Genomic DNA, 21,183 nt, shown 5'->3' on the forward strand with positions numbered 1-21,183 from the left:
CATACTTTGCATTTACACTCAGCCTATTGGTGTGGCTATAAATCTTATTTATTTTAGTCGTGCTCTGTTTCTTACTGATCTTTACAACGTGTTCTCTAAAGTAATAAAGTGAATGCAAATATACATGGTCACAGGTTTATTCTGAGTTTTAATTTATTATACAAAAGTAAAGGTTTTAATTTAGTATTAATAGTAGAAAAACACTTTCTTACGTGTGCCATATGGAAAGATAAAAGGATCTAGGCTAAAATTAGCTGTGTTGATTGATAAGCTGGTATGGATTCTGCCACATCCAGCAAAGAAGATACCATTAAATTACACAGTTTAGCTCTATCTATGCATTAGGAATTTGACTTCCATTTGATGTTAAAGCATATACTTGGCTTTAAGGACACACTAAAACTCTTCAAAGTTTAATTACATTCAGACAAAGATCATCTAACCACTATTGCTACATAGGGAATATTTATTTAATTGTCCCTTGCTATCTCTATTAATCAGTTTCCTCAATTTATCCTTAAAACTTTCCTCAAATGCTTAGTTATTTTATTATTTGCTTTTTAAAATATTCAGTGTCAAAACAAAAGTACACAGTTTAAGTAATTCAGCAGGCATACTTCTACCTGTCTCACCTGCTTGATTCTAAATTGCAAGGTCTACCATGTCAAATTTTAGATCATCAGAACAACACTTTGGGATTAAATACCAACTGACTTCATTTTTACTCCATAACCCTTTTCATTGCTACTTTGCATTTTTCTTCACTAACCCATCTGTTTGTTAGTAAGTTTTTCAGTTCCTTCTTCATCTTTTCTTTCCCTTGTAGCTGTGAGCACTCCAGTAGATTGCATTACTAGGTTGGGTCCTGTGAGCTGTTTTGTTCTTTTCCAAGTGTCTGATTCAGCGGGCCATAGACCACTTGCCAGAAAATCGCCATTGCTTCTAGGTTGACGCTTGCCTACTTGTTTTGATCGTCTGAGAGAAGAGACTTTGTTTGCCAAAACCACAGTTGATAAAAATAGAAAGGTACAGATAAGAAAAAGCACTGCAATTATAATTAAGCAAATTAGCATAGCCATGTTGTTGTTGTTTTCCGCACAGACATCCTTTTTGAAAATTTCACCATGACTTTTGCTTGTGTTTTCAATGCTGTGTACTGTTGAAGGACTGTTGCTGACGACAGAAGGTATATAAAGCTCCTGTTCAGATTTAGAAGTTAAAGATACGACGTGAGATGTTTCAGGCATGTTTGTAGAATTGCCTTTATAATCTACTTCAGGAGTTACAGGGTTTGTGTTAATGTTTTCATTTTGGTTTCTGCCTGTCTTGTTTTGAATAACTGAATCCCAGGAAGAAGTACTGTTAGCCCACAGATGGGTATAGTTTGCTTTTGTTCCAGGAGACAAAGAAAAAACTGTTGTCATCAGAAAGGCAAGATGTAGGTAATGTCCTGTGTGTTCCATGTCCGTGGGCATACTGGTAATCTGTTGGGATAGCAATATAATTTGTTAGTTTGTGAAAGAATAATGGATCCTAGTTTTGGTAATTGTAGTTAAAAGATAGTGTTGAGATGTTACAAGTAAACTACAGGCTTATGCCTAATACTCGCTACCCTGAATTCCTTCTCAACTGAATTTCTTTCCTATTCAGCTATGTATGAAGAAGCATTTTAATTTCTGTTACACTTTTAGATGCTAGAAGTTAGCATTACAAATAAATATTAATCATTTTAATTGGAATATCATGGCTTTATATAGTTTTCTTCCTTTGAAGCGTGCTAGACTTCTGCTTTGAGTCAGTTAGTTCTGCTTTTACTTTTCTGATTCCTTCTTTAAAAAAAAAATTAAGGATCATTCTTACAGAAACTACCCACCCTCTAACCTGTCACCAATCTTTACAGAAGAAATGTGGCCTTGAGCTTCTTGCTTCATGTATGAAATAAAAATGCAAATTTTTTTGGTGGAAAGAGGGGAAGTTTGGTAGCAACCAAAAGAAACTGAACTTCAAATAGAAATTCAAGGTGTTCTTTTTTTTTTCTCGGGTGTTCATCTTGAAGCTTAGAATAAAGCTGGTACTTAGAAATACATTTGTAAGTGTATTTGTGGACGCAATTTTACTGTGGTGGTTGTCTCTTTTCATTTATATTTCCCTGGACTGACTGTGTCTTTCTGAAGGCAAAGGCATACCGGTTTTCTCAACCTAAAAATCTGGAAAAAAAAAAAAACAAAAAACAGCAAATTTCCTCTGAGTAGACTTAAAATTTTAATTCAACAAAAGTTGCTGGGTTTTCTTTTAAAGCATCATTTATACCTAGCGTTTTTTCTGATTTTGACATAATTGTAAAAAAAAAAATGTGTAATAAAATAGAAATAGGGCATCAGGATCTTGATGATTTGGGATGAAGTGGCAGATTATAAGCATCTCAACATATAATTGAAAATGTTGAATTTCTACTTTGGCCCTGAGCTTGCTGGAAACTAGTACAAAAAGGAGACAAATTATATTATTCATTTTTATTATCTACCAAATGATTGATGTACATAGAAATGGCATATCTTAGAATTTAACAGTTCCATGTACTGCTAACCCAGCAGGAAAGATTTATAATCATTATTGAGGTATCTTATAATAATATACCAGTTTGTCTTGAGCTACTTTTGAAAGGAGTATTTTATTGTTAGCATTTATTTGAATGAACTAAAAGCAAAACTATATTGTTCTCCTGAGATTTACTAAATGAAAATGCCTGGTTAAGAACCCTACGTATGCTATAGAAATTCTTCTCAAATGTACTTAGGAGTCCTTTTTATTAAAAAAAAAAAAAAAAAGCAGATTCTTACCTAGCTAGTATAGGTAGGGCCTGAAAGTCTTTGTTTCCAAACCAACTCCTAAGCAACATGGATGCCACTGCTAGTCAGGCTTTTGAACATCAAGGTTTTATAAGAAATGGTTGTTATATGTCATTGGCTAACATTTGTATACTATTAAAATACAGAAATTGAAAATAAGAAATGTGATATGTTGAGTTATACAAACAAAAGTAGCATGTAATAAACAATGCTAACTGGAGACTATATTTCATATTAATAGTAGGGAGGAAAAACTCTTTATTAAATATTCTAGGATTAAGATTACTTTTTAGATTATGGCCTTTGGTAGACAGTTAAAGGCAGAAGTCACTGGCTTTTGTATAATATTGTATTCAGCTTTAATTTTTAAGTTTAGTGACATAAATCTTTGGATATTTCATGATTCTTTCACAAAAAGAAATACTTGAAATTGGATTAGCAAGTAATTTCCCTCTTTTTATACTAGACTGGACTTCTGTGTTAGATGCTAGAATGATTTAAAGATTATTCTTTTCACATTAGCTCATTAACAGTGTAGTATACATCATAGTATTGGTATACATTTTAACAGTGCTTACCACGGAACAGATAATAGGCCTGCTGTTGATTGTCTTCAGCCAGATGTACTGCAGTGCCCAAATAAACAAACTGTATGACAAAATGAGACTTTCTCTTGCCCTTACAAATGCCTGAGAATTGAGGACTGTTTTTACACCAGTTTATGCCTTGGAGGCCAGGTTGTGTTATCAAAAGTTTTCTTATCTCTGATCATTTTCAGTAGAATTTATTTTCCGTAGAATTTGTAATGTCCAAGCATTAGTAATGAGAAATTTATTTTTTAACTTTTGAAAAATAACAAAACATTTCCAGTTTACTTGTGGAATCCAAACTTAGATCCTTCCTAATCCTAATTTAAAACTCCATGGTGATGGTAATTTTTTTCATTTCTAACTTAAAATTTATGTAATAGGACAGAAAAAAAAACAGTATACATTTTCAGTCACTTACGATTCTAGTTTGTTAGTGAGATTCTTACACACTTTGATAGCATTTCCTCGAACGCTAATCTGTCAAACGTTAGAAGTGAAAAGGCATAAGAAAAGCCATATATATATGACCTACCTTACAAAATGCTTGGTCAAAATCTGATTATAACGTGATTTTGATAAACCACTTCTTTTCTTGTCTTCTTATTTAAAGCAGAATAGACTTGGAGAATATGAGCCTTAAAGTAAATCTGCAGTAAAAAAGGATATGTGCAGCTAGTTTTCCACTTTTAAAACCAAACCACAGATGACACATTTCCTTTCCACTGCAACTAAAGCACATGTCACAGGAGGAAAAAAAAAAAAAAAAGAAAAAACTCCAACTTCTCTAGTTGGCCACTGGCATGACAGGAGGCTTTGTAGAACAAATCCCCGCCTCCAGAGCAGGGAGCGTTTTCCACTTAATGCCTTTTGACAGTATGCTCATTCTATAGGCCTACTACATGCTTTAGTGTCATTCAAAAGAGGTTTTGAAATGGTATCTTCCATTTCAAATCTTCTCTAAAAGACTTATTTGAAATCTACAGACTGATTTGCAAATGTGAGTTTGGAGTCCATGGGGTACTGATCAGTTAATATGCAATTGTGGAACTGCAACAATTATTTGAGAAAATATCTAGTAAACTTAGATTATATGGGACAGAAAATGCTTTTGTGTGGTGTAGTGTGTGTATACACACACACACACACACACACACACACAACTGTCAAACATCCTGTCATCACCTCAAGTTTAACATGACTGAAACAGACTTTAAGAACTGGGTATGGGCTGGACACGGTGGCTTATGCCTGTAATCCCAGCACTTTGGGAGGGTGACACAGGCAGATCACTTGAGGCCAGGAGTTCAAGACCAGCCTGGCCAACATAGAGAAAACCTGCCTCTACTAAAAATATAAAAATTAGCCAGGCAGGGTGGCATGCACCTGTAGTCCCAGCTACTTGGGAAGCTGAGACGGGAGAATTGCTTGAACCCGGGAGGTGGAGGCTGCAGAAATCATGAGATCTCGGCTGCATGAGCTGAGATCGTGCCACTGCACTCCAGCCAGGAAGACAGAGTAAGACTCTCAAAAAAAAAAAAAAAAAAACTGGATATGGCAGCACATATCTGTAATCCCAGCTACTAGGTAGGCTGAGGTAGGAGGATCACTGGAGCCCAGGAGTTCAAATCCAGCCTGGGTAACATAGCAAGACTCCATCTCTTAAAAATTAATTAAATTAATAAAATAAAAAGAACTTTATTTTTTCTTTAAAAGAGGCTGCCTGTCACAGTCTTCTTGTTTCTGTTCATGATAGCAACATTCTAATATCAGAGGCTTAGTATACAACACATCATTTTAAGTCCTCTCAGTCCTAATCAGACTTTGAATCATGTTGGTCCTTCCTTCATATTGTTGGATCAGTTTCTTTTTCCCTGTTTTTACTGTCAACAGTAGTATTTTAGATCCTTATCAGGTCATACCTAGACTCTACAGTGCCTTTTTGGTAGCCCTGACTCCTTCTTGTATCTTGTATACATCACTTTCTTTGGTCATATCACCCCTTTCTTTAAGGGAAAATAAAACCGGTTGAGCAATTCCCTAATACATACAACAATGATTCAGAAATGTTTGTGTACATAAACATCAGATGAGAAGATTGTTTAAAAATAAAGCAGGACGTGGTGGCTCACACCTGTAATCTCAGCACTTTGGGAGGCTGAGGCGGGATGATTACTTGAGCCACAGAAATTCAAGACCAGCCTGGGCAGCATGGCAAAATCCTGTCTCTACAAAAAATACAAAAAAATAAAAAATAAATAAGCTAGCCAGGCACGGTGGCGCTTATCTGTAGTCCCAGCTACTCAGGAGGCTGAGGTGGGAGGATCACCTGAGCCTGGGGAGGTCAAGGCTACAGTGAGCTGTGACCGTGCCACTGCAGTCCAGCCTGAGTTAAGGGAAAAAAAAAAAAAAAGATAAAAATTTCCAGGCCCCACTATGTAGATCCATATTTAGTAGGTCCAGGTTGGGACCAGGAAACTGCATTTTTATCAAGCACCACAGTTGATTCTGATGCCAGTAGTCCACAGAACATATGCTGAGAGATGGTGAGCACCTAGTGGAAAACCTAAGCCCTTTGGTTGGGCAGTTATGGTCTCTCTGCAATTTGACTATTCTGTATTTTCCCAGCCTTATCTCTCAAAACTTCCCTACCTGAATCCTCCATTCGGGCTAGACTAGCTGTCTCTTCAACACATCTAGTTACCTGTTTCTTTTCCTTTTTGCCTTTCTCCATAAGGCCTGCCCAGTCCTCTTGCTGAATTCTGCATTCCCCCTTATCTGATTCAGCCACTGTATCTTCTATGTAGCTTTCACTGACTGCCCAGTTTGTGTTGATCTCTCTCTCTCTCTCCTTTGTCTTAATAACAGTATTTTCTCTGCATTTCCTTTGATAAGTGATTACATTCTACCTCATATCTTCTATCTTGAAATATTTGTCTTGTTCTAAAATCATTTGACTTGTCATATTTTTATCTTATTTTCTCCCAACAAGATTAAAAACTCTGAGGTGAAGTTTTTTATTGATACGTGATAATTTGTACATATTAATGGAGTATGTGTGATTTTTTTGTTTTGTTTTTTTTTGTTTTGTTTTTTGTTGGAGTCTCACTCTATTGCCCAGGCTGGAGTGCAGTGGTGCAATCTCAGCTCACTGCAAACTCCGCCTCCCAGGTTCAAGCGATTCTCCTGCCTCAGCCTCCCAAGTAGCTGGGGCTACAGGCACGTGCCACCACGCCCAGCTAATTTTTGTATTTTTAGTAGAGACAAGGTTTCACCATGTTGGCCAGGCTAGTCTTGACCTCCTGACCTCAGGTGATCCGCCCGTCTTGGCCTCCCAAAGTGCTGGGATTACAGGCGTGAGCCACCATGCCCTGCCTGTATGTGTGATATTTTGATACATGCATATAATGTGTAATGATTAAATCAGGGTGATTAGGATATCCATTGCCTCAAAGAAAAGAAATTTTTTCGTCTAGCTGTTTTGAAATATACAATGTCATTATTAACTAGTCACCTTACTATGAATAGTAGAACTTGTTCATTCTATCTAATTATAATAATACATATATTATTTATTTTATTATTATTTTTTAAGACAGTCTCACTGTTGCCCAAGCTGAAGTGCAGTGGTACAATCTCAGCTCACTGCAGGCTCTGCCTCCCAGGTCCAAGTGATTCTCATGCCTCAGCCTCCCAAGTAGCTGGGATTACAGACATGTACCACCATGCCTGGCTAATTTTTGTATGTTTAGTAGAGACAGGGTTTGGCCATGTTGGCCAGGCTGGTCTCGAACTCCTGGCCTTATGTAACCCACCTGCCTCAGCCTCCCAGAGTGCTGGGAATATAGGCGTAAGCCACTGTGCCCGGCCCTGATTATATTTTTATATCCATTAACCAACCTCTGAGGTAAAGATATTTATTTTAACTTACTTAGTAGTAGTATCACCAGAATCATCACATACAGAAAACTTTGGGCCTAAGTTAATATAGATTGTTTTGATTTGAAACTTTGGTACCATTACTTCAGGGCTTTTTCATGGTCCTCACTGTGGCTGCTCACATTTATTAGTATTCTTTTGGTTTTAAGCAACATATGACCTAATATGGCTTAATCAAAAAATGGTATTTATTGGCTTATAGAACTGAGTAGTCCTGGGATAAATTTGACCCCAGGAGAGGCTTTATCTAATACACAAATGATATGGCCAGGGCTCCAGTTTGTCTCTTTATTTCTCAGCTCCTTCTCTTCAGTCTTTTGGGAGGCTCTTCTTTTATATCCCAGAATATGAGCTAGCAACTCCTAGGGCTACGTATTCCCTTCTTTATAAACACCAGGAAAGAAATATCTCAAATCCCAACAATTTAAGCTAAACTACCTGAACTGGGCCTCTTTGGCCCTGGTTGTCCTGGTTTGAATAATGAGTTCATTGCTGAATCAGTCTGTGATCAAGGTGGGATAAATGGATTGGCTAAAACCATCTCAGTCCAGAGCTCCAGATGGGTCATTCCTACCAGACTATTCGCCTAAGGAGTTTGGTGGGCCCTGCAGGCAACCAACTAATTCCCACTGTTTTCTTCCTTTCTTGACTCATGGGCAAATTTTTTATTGTTGTTGCTGCTCAAAATTTTTGAATTGGAGATTTGTCTGTTCTCTTAGCCTTATTTCTCAGTGTCCAAAAAACAACTGATTTAAAAAATGAACCCAGACTTTGAAGAATTGTTTTATATTCTTCTCTCTAGAAAATGAATCATAAAATAAAATCGGTTAGTGGCATCTGTATATTTATTTTAAACACTGCTAATAATCTTTGTCTTTTTTGTCATTTTCCTTAGGTTCAAAACTGGTCAAATCAATGGTGATTTGCTGATATACCATGTCTTACTGACTTTAAAGCCGTATTATGCAAAGCCATATGAAATTGTAGTGGACCTTACCCATACCGGGCCTAGCAATCGCTTTAAAACAGACTTTCTCTCTAAGTGGTTTGTTGTTTTTCCTGGCTTTGCTTATGACAACGTCTCCGCAGTCTATATCTATAACTGTAACTCTTGGGTCAGGGAGTACACCAAGTATCATGAGCGGCTGCTGACTGGCCTCAAAGGTAGCAAAAGGCTTGTTTTCATAGACTGTCCTGGGAAACTGGCTGAGCACATAGAGCATGAACAACAGAAACTACCTGCTGCCACCTTGGCTTTAGAAGAGGACCTGAAGGTATTCCACAATGCTCTCAAGCTAGCTCACAAAGACACCAAAGTTTCTATTAAAGTAAGTTTCAGTCTGTGTTTTGCAAAGAATTCATTGCTTTTCTTGACTAACGAGACTGTATCCTGGCCTCCCTAGGTGTCCTACCCCCATAGTGGTGTATAAAATGTCACGTAAGGCCGTCGCGGTGGCTCACGCCTTTAATCCAAGCACTTTGGGATGTCAAGGTGGGCAGATTGCGTGAGGTCAGGAGTTCAAGACCAGCCTGGCCACACGGTGAAACCCCGTCTCTACTAAAAATACCAACATTAGCCAGGCATGGTGGTGGGCACCTGTAATCTCAGCTACTTGGGAGGCTGAGGCAGGAGAATCGCTTGAACCTGGGAGGTGGAGGTTGCAGTGAGCCGAGATTGCGCCACTGCACTCCAGCCTGGGTAACAGAGGGAGACTCTGTCTCAAAAAATAAAAGGTTATATAAATCTAGATGTAGGAAGACCAACATTTGTGTCATCATTGAGGTCCTGTGGAGGATATGAGACGTATACATTTTATTCTAGCTTAGGCTGGAAGTAGAAGAGTGTTTTGGAGAGGGCAGTTTGTTATGTCATTCAAATCGTAGGAATGTGTAGAGAGTAGAAATTACCTAATGACAGTTCTTCTGATTATTACATGCTTTTTTCAGAGTGAGGAACATGAACCTTCAGGATAAAATCAGTACTTTTCTATAAGATTGTTTTGTTTTGTTTTTTGATATGGAGTCTCACTCTGTTGCCTAGGCTGGAGTGCAGTGGCGCGATCTCAGAGTGCAGTGGCATGATCTTGGCTCACTGCAACCTCTGCCTCCCAGGTTCAAGCGATTCTCCTGCCTCAGCTTCCCCAGTAGCTGGGATTGTAGGCGCCCACCGCCACGGCAGGCTAGTTTTTGTAGGTTTAGTAGAGACAAGATTGTTGGCCAGGCTGGTCACGAACTCCTGACCTCAAGTGATCTGCCCACCTTGGCCTCTCAAAGTGCTGGGATTACAGGCATGAGCCACCGCACCTGGCCTTCTATAAGATTCTTGACCTTTTTAAAAAGCAAAATTAAAAAATTTTTAAATGTTTTGTTTCTTTTGAGAACATTTATCATAATAATTACTGAACCATTTGAATATACAATGGTGGGAACTCTTCCTTAAATGGCATAGTGTTTTGTTTGGTTGATTGGTTTCTGGAGCCTTTTAGAATTTTATGTAAAAGAATTTAATTCTTCTCCACTTCACCCCCTCACCACCACTTTCCAGGTTGGTTCTACTGCTGTCCAAGTAACCTCAGCAGAGCGAACAAAAGTCCTAGGGCAATCAGTCTTTCTAAATGACATTTATTATGCTTCGGAAATTGAAGAAATCTGCCTAGTAGATGAGAACCAGTTCACCTTAACCATTGCAAACCAGGGCACGCCGCTCACCTTCATGCACCAAGAGTGTGAAGCCATTGTCCAGTCTATCATTCATATCCGGACCCGCTGGGAACTGTCACAGCCCGACTCTATCCCCCAACACACCAAGATTCGGCCAAAAGATGTCCCTGGGACACTGCTCAATATTGCATTACTTAATTTAGGCAGTTCTGACCCGAGTTTACGGTAGGTTTTTTTAAAATTCACTTCAGTTTTATTTGGGGTTTGTTGCTTTTAAAATGAGACCATTTAATGAATTTTAAAACAGCCTCTACCTTAATACTCTAAATTGGAAGGTATGCAATGTTGGTTAACCACTGTGACCTCATCAAGTTGTGGAGTATTCACATGAACTGTGGAATTCCAAACAGGGTGATTCACACTAAACCAATATATGTCCTTTCTCCATCATGTAAAACAAAACGACATAGCAGATTTTTTTTCCAAAGTATCCTAAATTAAGTTTTTCTTCCTCTAAGTCCTCTGATTTTTTTCCATTTTCAGAAGTATATCACTATTTAGTTTAAAAGTCAAGTCAGATTATTGTTTGACAAAAGAAGTCCTAATGTTCAATAACTTGGTAACATTATTGCATACTTTCCACCTACATCACTCTTAACAAAATTCTCAAAATAAATCTTAAGACAAATAAGTCATCTGAGCAGAGTGTAATTGGTTCCATTTAGGCTTAATAATTTGAATATGCATGTGGAAAGAGCATGGCTGTGGAGTGAGTAGATTTGGTTTGAACAGATATGCCACTTTCTAGCTATGTACTTTGAGCAAGATACTGAAGTTCTCAGAGATCTAGTTTCCTTATTTGTGAAATAAAGGTAATTGCCTTCCTCATATACCTACAAAAGCTTAAAAAATAGTATGTGTAGTAGTATAGTATAGCAAACTAGCAAATAGTTTATACTTAGTAAGTAGTATTTTCTTATCTTTTCCCTCCCTGCCAGCATCTCCTTGCACCTTTTCTCCCTTTTCTCCCCTCCCCTTACCAAGTTAGGATAATTCTTTGTCTCAAGTACCCTGAGACTTTGAAGATTTTTACAGATGTAAATTCTTAACTTCTGAAAATTTTCCCTGAGGATAACATACCCCAAGTTTTATAGTGGGCCTTTTAGGATTCCAAATTCTCCTTTACTTAAAAGGATAAAGAAAAAAATCAAGATATATGTACTTGGATGGGCTTCAGAAATTGTACATAAGATTTTGTGTATGCTTTGCTTCCTTTATCTCATAGGTGTCTGTGACACCTGTCCTGGTTTGAGGAAGTCCAATTCTTTATAAGTGTTGAAATACACAGGATAAAAGTTTTGTCAAAATTGTATAACTTAGAATTCCTGGGAATTAGTAAAAGACACAAGCTGAGCACTGTGGCACACACCTGTAGTCCCAGCTACTCGGGAGGCTGAGGCGGGAGGACAGCTTGAGCTCAGCAGTTCAAGGCTGCAGTGTGCTATAATCATGTCTGTGAATAGCCAATGCACACCAGCCTGGGGAACATAGTGAGACTCTGACTAAAAATCTTTTAAAAAAGAAAAAAGATACATAAACAGAAATAATAACACTAATTTTCACATTTTAGGAGAATGGAGCTATAAGCCTGCCTTTAATTTCTAATTCAAAGATCTTCATTGAAAAATACAACCTTTTAACAATTATTAGCCTGGGTAAACCTGTATTCTTCTCTAGTGACCTAAAACCATCTGTGACAGCTTCTGCTTTTTGCTGAAGCATGTCATCCCAGAGAAAAAGCCTTTAGGCAGACTTAAATTCCAGTGGCTTTTTTTCCCTATATGGTTGTTGCATAACTATAGTAGCATGATAAACATTCAGAGGTAAGGAAAACCTGACATTTACTGAGCAAACTATTTCCTTTACTGGACAGGGGAGAAAATTAAAATTTTTAAATTGAGTCTGAGTCTTTTAGGCTGTCTCCTAAATTGCTTAAATATATTTTTAGACATTTGTAAGTGATGTTTGGTCTCAATGAAACCTGGATATTACAGTTTTTTTTCCATATTGGTGGTTATATATGATGTAATGAGGTCATAGAGGGAAAAATGGGAGGACTCGATTATAAGTTAATTTTGTTTTTAACCTTCAGTTTGTAGGGTAACTTTTAGGACACCCAGAAAGAAGTTCAGCAGATCCTGATTAAAGATTTTCACATTCTAATTTGATGAAGGGAAGGGCCATCTGATATCTGTCCTTATGATCCCCATTATAACTGTATCTAGTGGGAAAGAGAACCAGAATTTGAGTTTTGGCTCTGCTAAAAATGTGTGGTGTGCCTTATTCTGACTTCATTTCTTTTTTTTTTTTTTTTTTTTGAGACGGAGTCTCGCTCTGTCACCCAGGCTGGAGTGCGGTGGCGCGATCTCGGCTCACTGCAAGCTCCGCCTCCCGGGTTCACACCATTCTCCTGCCTCAGCCTCTCCGAGTAGCTGGGACAACAGGCGCCCGCCACCACGCCCGGCTAATTTTTTGTATTTTTAGTAGAGACGGGGTTTCACCGTGGTCTCGATCTCCTGACCTCGTGATCCGCCCGCCTCGGCCTCCCAAAGTGCTGGGATTACAAGCGTGAGCCACCGCGCCCGGCCTTCTGACTTCATTTCTATTGATCCATCTTAGGACCATAAGTCTTCTCATATTTTATGTCCCAGTGGGATTTATTTTAGGAAAGCCTATACCCCGCCCCTCTGTCGTAGGAGCCTCACAGTGCTCTTATGGTTATATCAAGTGTGTCCCTTTTTATAAAATCCCTAAATGATTAAGGGGTATTTTGGTTTTACTGTAGAATTATAACATCTTATTTCTAATTGATCACAAAATTTAAAAATAGTTTATCATACTTTGTAACAGAATCACAGATTGTATGTTATGAAAAAATTTTGGAACTATAAGGAAAAATACGTTTTAAAACAACTTCATTTGTGTTTTCTCCTAGGTCAGCTGCCTATAATCTTCTGTGTGCCTTAACTTGTACCTTTAATTTAAAAATCGAGGGCCAGTTACTAGAGACATCAGGTTTATGTATCCCTGCCAACAACACCCTCTTTATTGTCTCTATTAGTAAGACACTGGCAGCCAATGAGCCACACCTCACGTTAGAATTTTTGGAAGAGTGTATTTCTGGATTTAGCAAATCTAGTAAGTAATGATAATTTTCTTTAGTACTAACAATTATTCTAAGAGAATTCAAAGAAAACCCTTTCATTTCAGAATTTGCCAGTGAAGCCTTTCACTTATATTTTTACTTTTTTTCCTCTTCTGATTTTATATCTGTGGTATCCTGTAACTGAAGGAACTCTGAAGGAACTTTTTGGTAGGCCACATTGAGAAATCCACCAAAATTCTTATAATAAAAGCAAAGCGGCAAGAGTTTGGTACTTTACACACCTCTGGACCACTTACAAAGTATTTTCTTCACTGTTACAGTTTAATTAGCTTCAGCATTTCTCTTCGTAGCAGAAAAGTCCACATAAGTATCCATGTTGCCTCCTTAATTTTAGAGAACTAGTCATTTTCTCTTCAGGTTGACTTTGAACAATGATTTTATTGTAAATATACAGTTCACAGAGAGCACAGTGGCACATAATACAGGGCCCAGAGTTAGTTCTGACTTGGTTTTTACTAAGTCTCATAAATTTAACATCCACTCTTTATATTTGTCCATCTTCATATCCTATAGTTTTATAAATGTTGATCTTCTCCCAGCATATTTCCTGTCCTTTTCTTCCCTTTCCTTTCCCTGTAATACATAAAACTTTTTTTTCTGCATTCAAACACATTTCTTGACTTTTCTGTATTAGATAATTAAAAGCTTCAGCAATTCACTAAAACTCTTTGTCAGGTAAGAGATGTAGGACTATAACCCTAACAAAAAAAAAAATGTCTAGAACTGACAAAACAAGAAAAGTATAAACTTTATTGATAAATATTAATATGAGAAAAGATTTGAGTGAATGTAAAGGCATATGTGAATGTTCCTGCATGAACAGTTCTTCCCAGATTATTACAAATTTAATGTAATTTCATCAAAATAATCATGGGATTTGAGGTTTGAGAATGGAGATAGAACTTAAATGATTCTAAATTCTACATAAAAGTGCAATAATAGATAAAATATTGAAAGGAAAGAGACTTGAGACTTGATAGTACAGATGTCTGAACACTTTATAGCAGTACAATAATTAAAACATACGTGTGCAAGAATCAGCCATCAGATCAGTTTAAGAGAAACAGAGTGATAAAGAAGCATCACAAACCGATGAGGGAGAGATTAAATCATTTAAGAAATGAGGTTGGGAAATGACTTAAATTAGGTCTTCATCTTCACCATACACCACAAGATACCAAGTATGTTCTGCCTGTATTTAAGAGTTGAGTAGGGCTGTGTGTGGTGGCTCTCGCCTGTAATCCCAGCACTTTGGGAGGTTGAGGCGAGAGGATTGTGGCAGGAGGATTGCTTGAGCCCCAGAGGTCAGGGCTATAGTGAGCTATCATCGTACCACTGCACTCCAGCCTGGATGATAGAGTGAGACCCTGTCTCTATTTAAAAAAAAAAAGTTGTATATAAAAGCTTGGAACCATTTTAAAAAGAAGAGGAACAAGTGAATATTTAATTGCTTTCTAGATGAGTAAGGACATATGAAGTAAAAAAGTGATAGAATGAAACAAAGGAAACAGTGAACAGATTTGACTACATAAAACTTCAAAACATAGCTACTCAAAAATAAACACAAGTGAAGACAATTAAAAACTACGAAATACACTTGGAGCAAATAGGCGAAATGATTAATATCCTTAATCGGCCAGATGCAGTGGCTCACGCCTGTAATCCCAGCACTTTGGGAGGCCGAGGTGGATGGATCACAAGGTAAGGAGTTCGAGACCAGCCTGGCCAATATGGTGAAATCCCCTCTCTACTAAAAATACAAAAATTAGCTGGGCTTGGTGGTGCATGCCTGTAGTCCCAGCTACTCAGGAAGTTGAGGCAGGAGAATTGCTTGAACCCAGGAGGTGGAGGTTGCAGTGAGCCAAGCTCACTCCACTGCACTCCAGCCTGGGCAACAGACGGAGACTCCATCTCAAAATGAATGAATGAATCAATAAAATCCTTAATCATGAAGAGTGCTTACCGATTAATAAAAAGTGGATTAACAGTAACATACAGATCATGTTTTTAAAAAAGAATATTTGTACAAAAAAAAGAAAAAAGCCAGGCACCGTGTTACATGCCTGTAATCCCACCTACTCAGGAGGATCGCTAAGCCCAGGAGTTTGAGACCAGCCTGGGTAACATAGGCCCCCATCTCAAAAAAAAAAAAAAAAAAAAAATTATATTTTAAGAAATTCACTAATAAAAGCAAATTGAAAGAATAGTGAGATAATCAGTCATCAGCTTGGCAAATATTTTTGTTTTTTTAAGATCCATTCCTGGTGGTATGTGGAATTGTGAGTAGGGGCAATTTTTCTAGAAAGGCATTTGGAAGTGGATAACAAGACCTTAAGACTATTCATACCTTTTGGCCTCATAATTCTGCTTTTTAGCATTTATCCTAAAGAATTAATGTTAAAATGTTTATTATAGCATTATTTTTACGTAGATTTTTAAATTGAGGTATATCTTGTCATCAGTAAAGTGCAAGATCTTAAGTCAACAGCTTGATGAACTTTTACATGCAAATACATCCTGAAAGTATCTCCAGATCTAGACATAGAACATTTCCAGCATCCAGAGGGATATTCTCAGTAGCCTCCCTTCACCAAGAGTAAACACTATTATGACCTCTATTGCACAGATTTGTTTTGCCTACTTTAGAACTTCATATGACATTATTTATAATAGCAAAAAAATGAACAGGCCAAAAGTCAAAGAATAAGGAACTGATTAAATTATTGGTTCCCCATCTGATGGAATAATATGAAGCCATTAAAAATGGCTTTGTTACAGAATTTCAGTTTGGAAGATGAAAAGGTTCTGGAGATGGATGGCGGTGATGGCTGCACAATGATTTGAATGTACTCAGTGCCACTGAACTGTGCTCTTAAAAATGGGTAAAGCCAGCGAAGTGTACATTTAAAAATAGTTAAAATGGTAAATTTTGTGTTGTGTATATTTTACCACAATTTTAAAAATTCTTTGAGACTTTAGGTAAAGGGTATAGATAAATTTTTGTACAATTTTTGTCTTATAAATGTGAAGCTTTTTCAAGTAAGTTTAAAAAAAGTTTGCAGAATTTGTAATGTTGAATAAATAATCTCAGTATAGGCCAGGGATGGTGGCTAACGCCTGTAATCCCAGCACTTTGGGATGCCAAGGTGGGCAGATCACAAGGTCAGGATATCGAGACCATCCTGGCTAACACGTTGGAACCCCGTCTCTACTCAAAATACAAAAACAAAAAATTAGCCGGGCGTGGTGGTGGGCGCCTGTAGTCCCAGCTACTCAGGAGGCTGAGGCAGGAGAATGGTGTGAACCCGGGAGGCGGAGCTTGCCGTGAGCCGAGATCGCGCCTCTGCACTCCAGCCTGGGCGACAGAGGAGACTCTGTCTCAAAAAAAAATAATAATAATAATCTCAGTATAATCACTGAAAAGAATATTCAGAGCACACTGCATGTACAGCATAATCCCAGTTTTTGCAGGGTAGTGGGAGTGGGTTATACTTGTGTACACACACATAAATGTACATTAACTCTACATAAATTTGAAAGCCTGAGGAGAGATGAGATGATACACCAGTGTTAATACAGTTTTCATTTTGTGGTGATGCTTTCCTTTTACCAAACTTTCTATGATTACCACATTTTCCTTTTATAATGAGAATAAAACAACTTTTTAACAAGAAAGTACTAAAATGGAGGAAAATAAGACAAAACTTTTCAAAAATTGGCTTACTGGCTTTTAAAATTACTTTCTTCAAGGACTGTTCTTTCTTTGCCTCTACAAAAATATATTTGCCAAGTGTCTTTTCTCCAGGTCTGATTCTAGGTAATGGTCTTTACCTTTTACCGTTTTTTCCCGGAATTCTTTATATTAAATAATTGTTGATGTGATTTTCATTGACCATCACATACTAATAGTGTATTTTTTTCCAGGTATTGAATTGAAACACCTTTGTTTGGAATACATGACACCATGGCTGTCAAATCTAGTTCGTTTTTGCAAGCATAATGATGATGCCAAACGACAAAGAGTTACTGCTATTCTTGACAAGCTGATAACAATGACCATCAATGAAAAACAGATGTACCCATCTATTCAAGCAAAAATATGGGGAAGCCTTGGGCAGGTATTGAGTTTGCTCAAGTATTTATCTAGTATCTCCTCTGTGCACGTATTTATCTGGTGCCACATTGGGCAAAGCACTGCGCTAGACACTAGGGTTAGAGTTGTAAAAAACACAATTTCCTCCTTCAGAAAGCATGTAGACACTCACCTAGCTCTTCATCTGGTTCAAAATTGTAAATGTCTAGTGCATGTCTCAGAGCCAGAGAAAAGCTAGTTATTTGCACAGTCTCCTTCAAGGCATAATTTTATATATATGTAATTATATGGGATTGTATATAGGATCATATATATATATGATTATATAATCCTATATAATCATAGATCTATGATTATATAATCCTATATAATCATAGATCTATGATTATATAATCCTATATAATCATAGATCTATGATTATATAATCCTATATAATCATAGATCTATGATTATATAGGATTATGCCTTGAAGGAGACTGTGCAAATAGCTAGATTTTATATATATATATTATATGGAACTGTAGAAATCTGGTGACATTTCTAGTAAATAGTGCTTTATTCTAGTTCCCTACATTCCAAAGGTGTCAGTAGATGTTACTTCTTATTGATGCTATTTGGGACATCTGCTTTCATTTATATTTCTACATAAGAATGCCAATATTAAAATAGGATATAATGTAAATTTTATTTTTATCTGACAAGAATTAGGCATATCATTTCTTCAAAGTAATCATTTAAGGAAATAATGCCCTCACTCAAACACTGCTGCTGCTCCTCCAAATAACTTGAAATAACCTTGGAGCTACTGTTGCAGCCCTAGAAAACATCTTGGTACTTGATGTCATTTCCTATATTTTATTTTTTTTTGAGACTGAGTCTCACTGTGTCACCCAGGCTGGAGTGCAGTGGTACAGTCTCGGCTCATTGCAACCTCTGCCTCCCAGGCTCAAGTGACCCTTCCACCTCAGCCTCCCAGGTAGCTGGGCCTACAGGTGCACACCAACACGCCTGGCTAATTTTTGTATTTTTTTTTTTTTTTTTTTTTTTAGTAGCGATAGGGTTTTGCCACGTTGCCCAGGCTGGTCTTGAACTCCTGGCCTCAAGCAATCCACCCGCCTCAGCCTCCCAAAGTGCTGGGATTACAAGCGTGAGCCACTGCACCCAGCTCTGTATTTTCAAATTACAATTTTATATTGATCCTACATTACTGTCTTAGAAAAGCATAGAGATACTTTGCAAGTGACTGAAGATAGTATTGATAGAGATTTAAAATTTTTGAATACCAAACCCTTAATCTCTGAAGGAGTCAAATGAATATACTCATCCTTTCCTGGATATTTTATAGTAAATTGTATTTACTGTAAATAAAATCTAGTATTTTTGAGGCCTCAGGTAAAATAGAATTTTCATATTGATTAGGCTGTTCCAATGAATATTTTTTAATTAAAAATTAAATTGGTAGAGTGATTAAAAACATGTTATTTTCCTTCTCCAACTAGATTACAGATCTGCTTGATGTTGTACTAGACAGTTTCATCAAAACCAGTGCAACAGGTGGCTTGGGATCAATAAAAGCTGAGGTGATGGCAGATACTGCTGTAGCTTTGGCTTCTGGAAATGTGAAATTGGTTTCAAGCAAGGTAATCACTTTTCTTTTGCCTTCTGTACTATAGCATATCTGTTTTATCATCAGGAGGTTTTTTGTTTTATAATTACTTGTAAATTAAACTGAACTTTTTTGTGCTAAAACTTTTAGTCCCGTGTTTTGTTTTGTTTTGTTTTTTTTAAAAAAATCCTGCTTCTTTACAGGTTATTGGAAGGATGTGCAAAATAATTGACAAGACATGCTTATCTCCAACTCCTACTTTAGAACAACATCTTATGTGGGATGATATTGCTATTTTAGCACGCTACATGCTGATGCTGTCCTTCAACAATTCCCTTGATGTGGCAGCTCATCTTCCCTACCTCTTCCACGTTGTTACTTTCTTAGTGGCCACAGGTCCGCTCTCCCTTAGAGCTTCCACACATGGACTGGTCATTAATATCATTCACTCTCTGTGTACTTGTTCACAGCTTCATTTTAGTGGTAAGTTCTAGGAAAGGAATTTGTGTTTACCAGTTCCTTTCTCCATTTTACTTCACCTGATCAATATAGATTATCTTATTTATGTTTGTGCCCTAACACCAAGTTGCTAATTTAAGCCTGCAGTAATGACATGAAATATTACCAAAAAGAAAATAAATTACTTCCATTCCATATCAAGCTATAATAAAGATTTTCTACATACTTGTCATGTAGAGTTATCCCATAAGCGGAATACTCAGTGCCAGTTGACCATGTTCAATTACCAGCACTAATTTGTAGATAAATACAGCAAGGAGCATTAATACAATGTATCTAGAGGTTTGATTTAGGGAGCATGATTATATAATTTTTATATGGTATTCAAATTTTCTAAATTCAAAATGAAACATGGAACTTTAGAAATTAAAAAGTAATATTTTCTGTCTTTACTTGTTCCTTTATTCTCTTACAGAAGAGACCAAGCAAGTTTTGAGACTCAGTCTGACAGAGTTCTCATTACCCAAATTTTACTTGCTGTTTGGCATTAGCAAAGTCAAGTCAGCTGCTGTCATTGCCTTCCGTTCCAGTTACCGGGACAGGTCATTCTCTCCTGGCTCCTATGAGAGAGAGACTTTTGCTTTGACATCCTTGGAAACAGTCACAGAAGCTTTGTTGGAGATCATGGAGGTATAGAAGCCAAAATGATAAGAAACTAAGTTAAAATCTTTTTTAAAAAATATGTTTATATAGAAGAAATATTGGTTTATTGTGCTATTTTGTACTTAATGCTTAAATAAAAACACTTGCATGGACTGTGTTATTGGTAACAGGTCACTTAATGACATCACAATAAACATTATTTAAACAGTTCTAAAAACATTTATGTACAATATGTATTCAGAGTATCCCCTTTTTTAGGCATGCATGAGAGATATTCCAACGTGCAAGTGGCTGGACCAGTGGACAGAACTAGCTCAAAGGTATGTCCCAAATTAAATATAAGTTGTAAAAATATGTGTATTGTTGAAAATACAGCTATTACTCTATGATCAATGTTATAATTTATTATTTAGTATATATAAACACAAAGGTTTTTATAAGTTCTGTGGATCTTTTAATTGCAGATTTGCATTCCAATATAATCCATCCCTGCAACCAAGAGCTCTTGTTGTCTTTGGGTGTATTAGCAAACGAGTGTCTCATGGGCAGATAAAGCAGATAATCCGTATTCTTAGCAAGGTACCTGTTCCGCCCTCACTTCTCCCAAATATTTATGGTTCTCAAGTTGTAAAGCATATCTTTCATTTTTCTAAAAGACATTTAAATTTGAGGTCAATAAAATATCTTATATGTTACTTATTAAGCCTTTAAAATGTATTTTGATTATGTATTGTAATTCTTTGAAGAAGTCTTCTCTAAAGAAGCTGTCTTTATATGTAAACTCTGATTACTTCAATAAGGAAAATGTCTTTAAAATAAAATATGTTGCCTCTTTTGCTAAGCAGGTACACTTAGTATTTTACCAGTTTTCAAAGCATTTAATTATATGGTAAGACTGTAGCCTTGTATAAAATTATTTAATTTGTAATTACTATAATAATGTCTGACTCTTATAATGTAGAAATGTCAAAAAATAAGAAAACAAATGTACATTAAGCTAGCTACCAAGATCACCATAGCATTAGAAATCATTCTAGCATTTATTAAATAAGTAAATGTTCCTGAATTCATTCTGAGATTCAGTTTAGGAGTTAATGTTT

General features: G+C 36.8%; 2 protein-coding genes across 10 annotated transcripts in view; one reads left to right on the forward strand and one right to left on the reverse strand.

The window, feature by feature from the left end:
• Nucleotides 1–21,183, forward strand: part of NF1 (neurofibromin 1) — a 324,371-nt gene that overhangs the window by 261,962 nt on the left and 41,226 nt on the right. For all 5 annotated transcript variants that reach the window (XM_058446141.1, XM_058446142.1, XM_032163044.2 and 2 more), the window contains 9 exons: nt 8,271–8,703; nt 9,921–10,261; nt 13,032–13,234; nt 17,187–17,380; nt 18,855–18,995; nt 19,165–19,444; nt 19,896–20,110; nt 20,342–20,403; nt 20,548–20,662. In XM_058446141.1, coding sequence (XP_058302124.1) covers nt 8,271–8,703; nt 9,921–10,261; nt 13,032–13,234; nt 17,187–17,380; nt 18,855–18,995; nt 19,165–19,444; nt 19,896–20,110; nt 20,342–20,403; nt 20,548–20,662 — 1,984 coding nt within the window. The remainder of the gene's footprint in view (nt 1–8,270; nt 8,704–9,920; nt 10,262–13,031; nt 13,235–17,186; nt 17,381–18,854; nt 18,996–19,164; nt 19,445–19,895; nt 20,111–20,341; nt 20,404–20,547; nt 20,663–21,183) is intronic.
• On the reverse strand, nt 757–10,206 carry EVI2A (ecotropic viral integration site 2A). Of its 5 annotated transcripts, none has more exons than XM_058446145.1 (3): nt 10,085–10,122; nt 7,814–8,173; nt 757–1,484 (listed from the first exon to the last, which is right to left on the reverse strand). In XM_058446145.1, the coding sequence occupies exon 3, from the start codon at nt 1,473–1,475 to the stop codon at nt 765–767; it is 711 nt and encodes a 236-aa protein (XP_058302128.1). In that variant the 5' UTR covers nt 1,476–1,484; nt 7,814–8,173; nt 10,085–10,122; the 3' UTR covers nt 757–764. The 5 variants fall into 5 exon arrangements, with proteins under 5 accessions (XP_058302128.1, XP_032018940.1, XP_032018942.1 ...); XM_032163049.2 differs by lacking the exon at nt 7,814–8,173 and adding an exon at nt 3,972–4,086 and having other exon boundaries at nt 10,085–10,113; XM_032163051.2 differs by lacking the exons at nt 7,814–8,173; nt 10,085–10,122 and adding exons at nt 2,794–2,802; nt 2,841–3,360 and having other exon boundaries at nt 757–1,476.

The sequence above is a fragment of the Hylobates moloch genome, unplaced genomic scaffold, assembly GCF_009828535.3.
Source record: "Hylobates moloch isolate HMO894 unplaced genomic scaffold, HMol_V3 SCAFFOLD_10, whole genome shotgun sequence".
Classification (NCBI taxonomy): Eukaryota; Metazoa; Chordata; class Mammalia; order Primates; family Hylobatidae; genus Hylobates; species Hylobates moloch.

Bases quoted from the DNA above. Each gene is read 5' to 3' on its own strand.
- EVI2A (XM_032163051.2), bottom strand. From the start codon at position 2,899: ATGTTGCTTAGGAGTTGGTTTGGAAACAAAGACTTTCAGGCCCTACCT.